The sequence below is a fragment of the Carcharhinus amblyrhynchos genome, chromosome 11 (assembly GCF_965287045.1).
Source record: "Carcharhinus amblyrhynchos chromosome 11, sCarAmb.v2.hapA, whole genome shotgun sequence".
In the NCBI taxonomy this organism is placed as follows: Eukaryota; Metazoa; Chordata; class Chondrichthyes; order Carcharhiniformes; family Carcharhinidae; genus Carcharhinus; species Carcharhinus amblyrhynchos.
Window position 1 is genome coordinate 82,010,622 of NC_137334.1, and position 12,422 is coordinate 82,023,043.

Below are 12,422 nucleotides of genomic sequence, written 5' to 3' on the forward strand. Positions count from 1 at the left end.
ATGGGAGGACTTCCAGTGACATTAATGGAGCTGCCACACAGGCTGAGTTTGTAACACTGAGGTCCTGTAATGTTAATTGATTTTGGTCACATCTCGAGGGTCAGTCCTCCCCCAGACCTCTGTGAAAGGGTCTTCTTTCTAACATTTAAGAGTGCAAATAAAACGCATGGTTATTGCTGTCAAGTTCCGTCTCCCCATCGGAATCCTGCACAGATGAAACCTCAAGGCTGGGCCTGCAAAGGAGTCCCACAGTCCTGCTCTGATACGTGGACAGGTCTGGTACATGATTCAAGAGCTTCCTCTGTAAAACAAAAAAACTCACCGCGACATTTTTCATCCCAACATTATTACACTTTTAATGATGAAAGCAACTTTGGAACCGCGGTTAATTGCTCAGTAAAAAGCCTAGCATTCATTTTTAAAAAGCACAGCATTGCTGTAGCTGAGATGGTAGGCTGACTTGGGTGTGCGGTTACCAAACTATTATGAATGGATTCAAAATATGCAATTTCCGTGGAAATCTGTTCCTTAAAAAATTCTCGAAAGCTAATTGCTGGAGTATTGTCACAAATTTGACAGAACAGAGGCCCATTAATATCCTCTCACACCAATGAATAAAAGCCTCTTAACTCAGGCTTACGGTTTGGGTTTAGTCTTTTAGCCAACAATGGAAGGTGACATTCACAGGTCACGGAATATCATATGTGACTTTTGAGTTTCTAATGTGCCACAAGAATTTACTTCAACAAGGACTTTCAACGCAAACGCGTTGACTCAGTTTGAACTGCGCAATTACATTTCAAATTGTTCTAAGGTTTGCTTTCATTTGTAACTATATCACTTTGGTTGTTGAAAGTAGGAAGGTCACAATCCTTACCTCCTCTTCTCGGACTGGTTGGGGCCTGGGCTTCTGGGAAGGTTCTCGATTTCAATGGGTACAGGGGCACTGGGTAAGGACGCCACAACAGGGACAGCGGACCTCATCACTGAGACCTGAGACAGAAATTAAAACATTTGCATGAAGAGATGGAGGGTTTTGGTGACTACAGACCATATGGGATGAAACTGCAGACATTAGACTTTTCTGGTCCAGTTATAAAGAACTCTGAGGGGGAGGGATGGGGGTGCGACTGCTATACATAGTAACATTGGAAGCAGTCCAAAGGAGATTCAGCAGGCCAATTCCTGGAATGAGAACGTTGTTCTTTCAAGAGAGATTAAATAGTCTGGGTTTGTTTCCTTGGAATTTAGAAGAATGAGGGGAGACTTTATTCAGACATACAATATCCTGAGGGGGCTTCACAGCGTAGATGGTGAGATGTTTTCATTAGTCGGAGAGTCAACAAGGGGACACAACTGCAAGGTAAAGGGCCACTCATTTAAAACTGGGCTGCGGAGTAGGATTACTGAACAGTATTTTCAAAAAGCTCATACAGTCAGAAAGGGCTAAACAGCCTCCTGTGCTGTACAAGTCAATGACTGTAACACGATTGCCACTGTTACAGAATACTGGGCGGCACGGTGGCACAGTGGTTAGCACCGCTGCCTCACAGCACCGGGGACCTGGCTTCGATTCTGGCCTTAGATTACTGTCTGTGTGGAGTTTGCACAGTCTCCCCATGTCTGCGTGGGTTTCCTCCAGGTGACCCAGTTTCCTCCCAGATTCCAAAGATGGACAAGTTAGGTCAACTAGTCACAGTAAACGCGCAGAGTTATGGGGATAGGACAGGGGAGGTGGACGTGGGTAAGATACTCTTTCGGACAGCCAGTTCAAACTCAATGGGTCAAATGGCCTGCTTCAGCACTCTCGGGATTCTATGAGGTGTAGAGGCACACATTTAGCTTTTAAGCTTAATCAGATGCAGACAGGCAATGTTCCTTTTTAAGGTTTCTGCTATTGATTACATTATCAACATTTAAGAAAGAATTTACATTTTCCCAGGATGTACAGTTTTCAGTGTTCCTGGGCCAACAACAAGATAGAGTACAGCCTGGCAGGGTCTCAGAAAATCAAACCACGGATGGAAGAGTTGAGCTGAGGAGGAACTTCTTCACACAAAGGGTTGTGAATCTGTGGAATTCCCTGCCCAGTGAAGCAGTTGAGGCTACCTCATCAAATGTTTTTAAGGCAAGGATAGATAAATTTTTGAACAGTAAAGGAATTAAGGGTTATGGTGAGCAGGTGGGTAAGTGGAGCTGAGTGCACGAAAAGGTCAGCCATGATCTTATTGAATGGCGGAGCAGGCTCGAAGGGCCAGATGGCCTACTCCTGCTCCTAAGAGGGAGCCAGACACCACATACACAGGACAATAACGGACACATACCTGGGAAGGTTTCTGGCTTGCTGCGTTACTGTGAGAACTGGTTTTAAAACAAAACAAGAGAAAACAATGATTGCAATCACTTATACAGAAAAACAAAGGGTGAAATAATATTTTAACTATGACTTGAGGTTTTTTGTGGATCTAAGCTGAACTGTTTTTTTTTAAAACTGTGATTCTAATTGTTTAACACAAAAACAGCGTTAAATCACAGCAGTAGAAACCACAAATAGTACAACAATTAAACCGAAACCTGGCGAAGAGATCATGTCCAGAAGTATAATGAAGCCATTCCATGGAAGAATTTTAAAATGACAGTCGTCACAGGCACAAGGACAGTTTAGAATGACAGCATCATACAGGCAGGTGTGACAGAACTCTGGAAAAAGTTCAGTTTGGGGACCTCTATATTTCACTGAGCAGCAGCTAAATCATCATAGAAACCGTACAGTGGAGAAGGAGGCCATCTGGCCCATCAAGTCTGCACCAACAACAATCTCACCCAGGATAATTTCCTTGAACAGTGTGTGTTGGAGCCGACGAGGGAGCGAGCTATCTTGGATCTGGTGCTATGTAATGAGGCGGGTAGAATTAGGGACCTTGCGGCGAAGGATCCTCTTGGAGAGAGTGATCATTGCATGGTGGAGTTTCTGTTGCAGATGGAGGAGGAGAAAGTGGGTTCCCGGACACGCGTCCTTTGTTTGAACAGAGGGGAGTATGGTAGGATGAGAGAAGAATTGGCGAATGTGGACTGGGGGAGCGCGTTGGAAGGTAGGTCTGCTGAGGAGCAGTGGAGGATCTTTAAGGAGATCTTTCTTGGTGCTCAGCAGAAATTTATTCCGATGGTCAAAAAGGACAGTAGGAGGAGAGGTAATAAGCCGTGGATAACGAAGGAGGTGAAGGAAAGTGTTAAATTAAAAGCGGAGGAATTTAGAGTAGCTAAGAGCAGTGGGCGAGAAGAGGATTGGGAAAGGTTTAAATGTCAACAAAGATTGACAAAGAAGTTGATAAAGGAGGGTAGGAGAAGCTATGAAGCTGGGCTAGCACTTAATATAAAAAAGGATAGCAAGAGTTTTTATAAATATATAAAAAGGAAGAGGCTGGCTAGGGTGAACGTTGGTCCTTTAGAGGATGAGAAAGGGGACCTAGTGGTAGGGGATGGGGATATGGCTAAGGTCTTGAATAACTTTTTTGTTTCTGTCTTCACGGAGGAGGACGTGAATAATTTGCCGGGTGTTAGCGATGGAAAGGTGATAGGACTGGAGGGTCTTAATGACATTACTGTTACTAGAGAGGTGGTGCTCGACAGACTGGAGGGGCTGATTGTGGACAAGTCGCCAGGACCAGATGGAATGCATCCGAGGGTTCTGAAAGAAATGGCGGAGGTGATAGTGGATGCCTTGGTGGTTATTTTCCAGACGTCGCTGGATTCCGGGGAAGTGCCGGAAGATTGGAAAACGGCTAATGTTACGCCGTTGTTTAAGAAGGGTGCCAGGCAAAAGGCAGGGAATTATAGGCCGGTTAGTTTAACGTCTGTGGTAGGTAAAATGTTAGAATCCGTCATTAAGCAGGAAATTGCGAGGCATCTTGAAGGGAATTGCTTGATAGGGCAGACGCAACACGGTTTCATTAAAGGGAAGTCGTGTCTGACAAATTTACTGGAGTTCTATGAGGATGTGTCTAGGGCAGTGGATAGAGGAGAGCCGGTGGATGTGGTCTTTCTGGATTTTCAGAAGGCGTTTGACAAGGTACCTCACAAGAGGTTATTGCAGAAGGTCAGGGGACATGGAGTTGGGGGTAGGGTGTTAGCGTGGATAGAGGATTGGTTGTCAAATAGGAGGCAGAGAGTGGGGGTCAATAGGTGCTATTCGGATTGGCGGTTGGTGACTAGTGGGGTGCCCCAGGGGTCGGTGCTGGGGCCTCAGCTATTTACCATTTATATAGATGATCTGGAGGAGGGAACCGAGTGCAGGGTGTCGAAATTTGCTGATGACACCAAGATTGGGGGAAAGGCAAATTGTGCGGAGGGTGTGGAGAGTCTGCAGAAGGATCTAGATAGGCTGGGCGAATGGGCCAGGAAATGGCAAATGGAATTTAATGTTGGCAAGTGTGAGGTGGTCCACTTTGGTAGGAAGAATGGTAGGAAGGACTATTACTTACGTGGCGAAAAACTGCAGCAAGCGACGGTGCAGAGGGACCTCGGGGTCCTTGTGCATGAGTCGCAAAAACCCAGCTTGCAGGTGCAGCAGGTGGTCAGGAAGGCGAATGGGATGCTGGCCTTCATAGCGAGGGGGATTGAATATAAAAGTAGGGAGGTCTTGCTGCAGCTGTATAGGGCATTGGTGAGGCCGCAGCTGGAGTACTGTGTGCAGTTTTGGGCGCCGCACCTGCGCAAGGATATCTTGGCCCTGGAGGGAGTGCAGAGGAGGTTTACTAGGCTGATACCGGAGTTGAGGGGATTGAGCTATGAGGAGAGGCTGAATAAACTAGGCTTGTACTCATTAGAGTTTAGAAGAATGAGGGGAGATCTCATTGAGACATGTAAGATGATGAATGGGATGGATAGGATAGAGGTGGAGAGACTCTTCCCGCTCAAAAAAGACAGTAGGACTAGGGGGCACAGCCTCAAGATAAGGGGGAGGCGGTTTAGAACGGAGTTGAGGAGGAACTTCTTCACTCAAAGGGTGGTGAATCTCTGGAATTCTCTGCCCGTTGAAGTGGTGGAGGCTGCCTCGCTAAATATTTTTAAGAAGCGGGTTGATGGGTTCTTGATAAGAGAGGGGATTAAGGGTTATGGGGAGAGGGCGGGTAAGTGGAACTGAGCCACGACAGATCAGCCATGATCTTATTGAATGGCGGGGCAGGCTCGAAGGGCTAGATGGCCTACTCCTGCTCCTATTTCTTATGTTCTTATGTCCCTATCCCTATAATCCCACATATTTACCCCGCTAATCCCTCTAATCTACAGATCCCGGGTCACTAAGGGGCAATTCAGCATCATCGGTGCACCTAATCCACACATCTTTGGACTGTGGGAGGAAACCGGAACACCCAGGAAAAACTCACGCAGACACAGGGAGAATGCGCAAACTCCACACAGACAGTGACCCAAGCTGGTAATTGAACCTGGGTCCCTGGAGCTGTGAGGCAGCAGTGCTGACCACTGTGCCACATTTTAAAGGAAACTGAATTGTCTCGATAAATGGATGTAAGAGCTCCAAACAAACTGGCGGGGGGGGACTCTCTAGCCTCCCAGCCGCGTGTGTTTCTTGGCAGCGGGAGGCAGGATGTTATTCGCTGGCGGTGAGACTCTCTGCTCCTGCTGCTGTCAATGGGATTTCCCACTGATGGCACCCCATGCCGCTGGGAAAACCGTGGGTGGGGGTGTGCTGCTGGCAGGATCAGAGAATGCCGTTGGAATGAACAGCCGGGGAATCCCACCCAATAACTGTCTAGTGACACTCCAGCGTCACTCTTAAACAGGATCTGCTGCTCGTTTGCAAGTGACTGCTACTGGGAAGGAGAGCAGACCTGATTGAGAATATTTTTAAAAAAAGGTGGCCCTTTTAAGTCACTATCAGTTTAATGAGAATTACAAGGAGTGAATTCAATGAGGCTATATGGTGTGACATGCGTAACAATTTGAAATGACATTCATTTCACAATGAGGCACAACCTCAAGCCAAAGGGACGATCGTTTAAAACAGAAGAGATGAGGAGGAATTTCTTCAGCCGGAGAGTGGTGAATCTGTGGAACTCTTTGCCGCAGAAGGCTGTGGAGGGCAGGCTCATTGAGTGTCTCTAAGACAGAGATTGATAGGTTCTCGATTAATAAAGGGATCAGGGATTATGGGGAAAAGGCAGGAGAATGGGGATGAGAAAAATATCAGCCATGATTGAATGGTGGAGCAGACTCGATGGGCCAGAATACTTAACAGTCTCAAGCAGGATATTTACTGAGTGGAGACATTTGTATCAGGAATGTGATAGGTATTTCAGTCCGTACATTTCTACTCCTGATCTTGACTCCTCCCACTTCTGTAATCACACCTGACTTTACCCCACGTCTCAGTTCATCTGCTGCTCAAACCCATGCCTTCAATAAATTGCTAGACCCGACTACTGCAAGACTGCCCTGGTTGGTCTCCCAGCCTGCCCCTAGTTCACCCAAGATACAAAAGTCTGAGGTCACGTCCCAAGTGACTCAAGAACGGCTTTTTCCCTGCTGCCACACTTTTGAATGGACCTACTATGTATTAAGCCAATCTTTCTCTACACCCTCACTGTACACAGTAACACCATATTCTGCACCCTCTCCTTTCCTTTGTCCCTATGTACTCTATGAATGATATGCTTTGTCTGTACAGCACAAGAAACAATAGTTTTCACTGTACTATACCCTAATACATGTGACAATAATAATGACATTTTTTAAAAACTCCCTGTCCTTATTCTGGCTCGCACTCCATGCTGTTCACCACTCCCTCCTGTTCACTGATGTACACCGGCCTCACTGGCTGCAAATAACTGTTTGAATATTTTCATCCTGGTTTTCAAATCCCTGTGTCCTCAGCCCTCCTGTCTCTGTCACCTCCAGCCCCAAAACCCTCCAAGGTCATGGTGAACTCGGTTTCTCTCTCCACAAATCTGAGCCAGTCTATTTGAGAATTCCAGCATCCGCAGTACTTTGCTCTCAGACTTGCAGACTGGTCCCAAGGTCACGCTCAAGAACGATCAACGAAACCTGCTCGGCAGATTCTACCTGGTCAGTGACTCCAGGTTACCCATTAGTTTGAATTCAGTGAAGTATTGCCTACCTTGGTTCCAAGTGCCTGTTGAACGGATTAGCTGTAAAAGTACAGGAATAAAGACAGTTAGTAGTCTTATAGGGAAGTAGACTATAGAATCCTACAGCAGTGGAGGCCATTCAGCCCATCAAGTCTGCACCAACCACAATCCCACCCAGGCCCTATCTCCATTACTCCATGCATTTCCCTAGTTAGTTCCCCCTGACACTAAGGGGCAATTTACCACGGCCAATCCACCTAACCCGCACATCGTTGGACTATAGGAGGAAACTGGAGCACCCAGAGGAAAGCCACACAGTCAACCGAGCCAGGAATCGAAGCCAGGTCCCCGGCACTGTGAAGCAGCAGTGTTAACCACATAATATTTAACGGCTAATGTTAGTGCAGACAGATTGTATATACTGCAATCCAAAATCAATTAAAATGAAAATGAAGTAATTTTACAGCTGCATTAGCACTGCTGCCTCACAGTGCCAGGGACCTGGGGGGTTTGATTCTGGCTTGGGTCACTGTCTGCACATTCTCCTCATGTCTGCATGGGCTTTCCTCCCACAGTCCAAAGATGTGCGAATCAGTTTGATTGGCCACGCTAAATTGATCCTCGTTTCGGAGGGATTAGCAGGGTCAATACGCGGGGTCACAGGGATAGGGTGGGATTATTGTTGGTGCAGGCTTGATGGGCCGAATGGCCTCCTTCTGTACTGTAGGGATTCTATGACATTTTTTCCCAATAATTCATCTTGCAACACTCAAGAATGATTAAACATCAACCTCCTCCTCACAACACAAATCATTACCAAAAACCCCACAGAAATTTGCGGTGCAAATTCACACTTCTACTGTGTGGGAGACCCTCTCCACAGAGACGCTGACACATTCACAGGAACTCTCAGCCTGAACTTGCAAAAGATGAGCTTGAACGATCTGAAGGAAAGCAGCGCAAACATGACGGAAAAATATTCACACTGTGCTCTTGGCAACGGAAGACAACCATGCAAGATGGCTCTCAAGATCCTTCCACGCGGGCACACTTGCCTGCTCATGCACTGAATTCGACGTCACAAGAAGGAACGTGTTGGTGGGGGTGGGTCAGATGAGGTAAATCTGAGGTGATGCCAATCTTATACCACAACCAGGTGGGGAAAAAAAAAACACTAAAGCAAACCATCCCTCTGAACTAATTAAACTGTTCAAATTTCCACTGAGAAGCACAGGGCACATTTGGATGCTCTGAAATTTATAGCAATTGCACATCTCCAGAGCCCCACCACGGGTGGGGGTTTCTGGTGTCTCCCCCACCACCATCTGATGCACACTATCCCCCCCCTAAAAAGATGGCAGCAGTGCTTCCAACGGTCCATGCATGGCTTTATTAACAAACATAGCCAAATATTTACCTGGTGTACAACAGCAAAGAAAAAAATCATGTGCGGCAAAGGAAGACATGTTATGCCCTGGAGCTCACCACCTCGTAGGGTGCCCTCAGGCTGACACATGCAAGATGGGCTGAATGGCCTCATCCTGTGCTGTAACTTTCCTACGGTTCTATGATGGGAGTACATTCAGTAGCAACCTTTGAATGGAAACTGGATAAATCGATGGAAAAGAAAGCAACTGCTGGGCTATGGGGAAAAGACCAGGGGAGTGAGGCTAATTGGATAGCTCTTTTCAAAGAGCTGGCACAAGGCAATGTGGGCTGAATGGCCACATTTGCTGCTGGAAGATTCTGTGAAAGTAGTGCAGAAATCTGCTGACTGGTTCACAGATACCCCTTTACACCCTCAATAACAAACCTTCCGAGACATCCGAGTCAGAAATATCATGACACATTGCACCACCATACACAAAAAAATGTCACTGCATTTCAGGAACAAACAGATCTCCTGGACTTGGGTTCCAATCAAACTTGCTATTTTCTTTCCCCCAAAATGGTTTTGGGGTGGACAGCCAACACTGTTGAGAACAGGCTAGATGGATCAGAATGAATCAGGTGCACTGACCATGCTAAATTCTCCCTCAGTGTACCTGAACAGGCACCCAAGTGTGGCAACTAGGGAATTTTCACAGTAACTTCATTACAGAGTTAATGTAAGCCTACTTGAGACATGATTGGAGATGCCGGCGTTGGACTGGGGTGAGCACAGTAAGAAGTCCCACAACACTCGGTTAAAGTCTGACAGCTTTATTTGGTAGCACGAGCTTTCGGAGTGTTGCTCCTTCATCAGGTGACCTGGAGCAGTGCTCCGAGGGCTAGTTCTACCAAATAAACCTATTGGACTTTAACCTGGTGTTGTGAGACTTGTGACACTAATAAATAAACTTAAGAAGTGCACTCTGCGTACATTTCAATGCCAGGAGATTACAACGTATGATGGCTTTAACACAAAAGGGCAGGTGTGCCATTTACTAATAGACAATAACTAGAAGCCATTTCCAGCTCTCTCTCTCTGCACTCTGCCGTCAGTCAGGTTATTACCTCGCTGCTGCGTCGATCTTCTGGAATAGCGTCTGCTGGGCCGGCGCTCAAAGGACACTTGCCGACGTGGTTTACTGATTTTGGTGGTCTGGTACTCTGTTCTGCCACTGGAAATCAACCATTTCAGAAATTAATTCCCAAAACTGCCACAGGTGGGGGGTAGAGGTACAAAGATGTATGGCTGCTTCTGACTCTCAAGCCCTTCAAGCAGCAACGCATCAGTCCCTCCAACGATTACAGAGACAAAGCAAGATCGTCCTAGTGTCCAGAAAATAGGCACTTTTTTTTTCGTTTTTAAAATGCAAGTTCGGCTTGAAAGAATCGTGGAAATTCACAGGCACATTGACAAACCATAAATTTGTGGCTTGCATCACCACTCCACAGGTGCCCACCACCAGCCCAACACCCCCCATCCACCCTTCCCGGATCCTACAGCCCCCTACTCAGGTTCCTGTTTGCTTGCTCAGTGGATAGTGTGGGTGAAGGGGACCTGACGCACGTGACACAAAGGAGTGGGAGGGCAACAGGACTGCACGGCCCTGCTTGTACAAGCACCACGGAAGAAGAATGCTTCACCCTGACACAAGAACTGCAGCCTGAGATGTGCCTTTAGTGTTCATTCCGCTTTGCTTTTGAACTTAACCAATTTAGAAGGCTCCTTGAAATACTGGAATCAGCAATTCTTCGGCAGGGAGTGAGGGAGGAGAGGGGAAGAGCACCCTGGAGGAAAGGAAACAAGGTATCTCAAGCTGAAGATATGCACTCGTTGACACGGATGGCTTGATTGTCACCTGGGCCTCCCATCCAGGAACCGCCGTCTCCCAACTATTGAAAAATTTTCATTTAAATTTTGCAAAATAATTTCACGATGATGGGGTGGCACAGTGGTTAGCACTGCCACCTCACAGCGCTGGAGACGCAGGTTCGATTCCTGGCTTGGATCACTGTCTGCGCGTTCTCCCCGTGTCTGCAAGGGTTTCTCCAGGTGTTCTGGTTCCTCCCACAGTCTGAAAGACGTGCCGGTTAGATGCATTGACCATGCTAAATTCTCCCTCAGTGTACCCGAACAGGGGCAGGACTGTGGTGACTAGGGGGTTCTCACAGTAACTTCACTGCAGTGTTAATGTGACAATCATAAAAACTTTAATGGTATCAGAACTGGGAAATTACATCAGTAAAGACTGAAGCAGCTCAGGCTCCGTTCTCCAGCAGACGGGGCTGAGGGATGACCGGGTAGATGGCTTTAAAACTCTGATGGGGTTCCACAGGCATAAGGATGACATTAGCACCTGGGGAATCCATCAACAGGAGATTGCCCCCAGTGAATGAATTCTGAAATTCAGGCAACATCTCTTTACCCAGGGGGTGTTTAGAATGTGGAACTTGCTACTACATGAAGTGGCTGATGTTAAATAACAGGCACAGTTGAGGGGGAGCTAGACAATTATACGAGGGAGAAAGGAACAGACGGGTATTACACTTAGACAAAGCAGGGCGGGAGAGGCTCACGTGGAGTCTAAATACTGACATAGACTAGAGCTGGCAGTTCTGTGTTGTAAATATGATGTAATATATAAAATGTAAGCTGCCAATTTATGTTAAACCCCTGGGAACTGCCAAATCATGACTATATTGATAACATGCATTCAAAAGTATACACTCCACTAAACCATTACTCTCATCCCTGTTATCATTAAAGGTTTTAAAAGTCAGCCCCTTATCGCAATCATTTTCCTGAAGTCATGTTTCTTTAATGAGTCTGCCAGAACGTACTAGTTCACACCACTTGCCATTCACCCCCAAATCGTCCCCTACGTTTTGTCAGGTAACTTAACAGTTCCCAGGGTTTGAGAGCTCTTTACCTGTATCTGAACCTGGAGCCCATTCGCACAAAGGATAGCTGGTTAGAATTCTTCTGGACGGGTCCCCGCAATCGGAAAAAAGCGTGGTGTTCCACAGCACATTTCCAGAGGTGTTTGCAAGCCTTCGGGTGATCCAGCCGAAATACAAAAGTGTGTTCTTGTTCTTTGCCCTTGTAGGGGAAGAAAGTAAGGTTCAAGTCATCCATTTGGTCGCCTCACCAGTTTTTGCGCTGCTCCCGATCGTCATCAATGCCAAGTCTGCCGCTGTTTGGTTGGCAAGGCAGGGAGCATTCAGAAACAGTGCTTCTTTTTACAACTATCCTATCACTGCTCCAGTGGAAAAGGCATGCTGTCCTGTGTGGTACTGAGCTACACAGTTGCTGAAGGTTCCAGGTTCACTCACTGACTTTCCCCATACAGAACGGAAACTTAGATCAGGCCTCACAGCTGCTGGGTCCACAGAGCTAACAACCATCCAACTGACTGACAGCTCTCTCTCTCTCTCTCTCTCTCTCTAGACTGAGGCTTCCTCCAGGGATACAGCAGAAATCTGTGAATGATTACAACAAGACCTAACATTTCCTCACTCGTTTGCATATCTTTCCTCCCATTATATCAAACTGTAAAATAAACAATTAAGCACAGGCTTTCCAAGTTGCTCTTCTGGATTTTGGGGTACCCTTGCATCTAACATCAGTGGGGTTCTCAATACAGGCTCAACATTGACATTTTAGTCAAGCAGTCAGGGACCAAAGCACCCAGTAAAATCCAGGCCCACTAGATCGTATGTTCAGGTAAGGAGTCAATACCTCCAAAGTGCCAGGGAGGGCAGACAAAAGTTGGGCCTAAAAATTAACCAGTGAAGATGGTTAACTCCAATAATTATTTTTGAGGGAATCAGTATAAAAGCGTATCTTTTAGCTTCAATAAGCTTATTCTCTGAACAGCTCAGCAG

General features: G+C 46.6%; 1 protein-coding gene across 3 annotated transcripts in view; it reads right to left on the minus strand.

Moving 5' to 3' along the window:
- epb41l5 (erythrocyte membrane protein band 4.1 like 5) overlaps positions 1-12,422 on the minus strand; it is a 160,431-nt gene that overhangs the window by 64,861 nt on the left and 83,148 nt on the right. For all 3 annotated transcript variants that reach the window (XM_080199480.1, XM_080199479.1, XM_080199481.1), the window contains exons 11-15: positions 11,468-11,637; positions 9,606-9,712; positions 7,139-7,169; positions 2,325-2,361; positions 878-993 (exon numbers count right to left, since the gene is read on the minus strand). In XM_080199480.1, the coding sequence (XP_080055606.1) occupies positions 878-993; positions 2,325-2,361; positions 7,139-7,169; positions 9,606-9,712; positions 11,468-11,637 (461 nt within the window). The remainder of the gene's footprint in view (positions 1-877; positions 994-2,324; positions 2,362-7,138; positions 7,170-9,605; positions 9,713-11,467; positions 11,638-12,422) is intronic.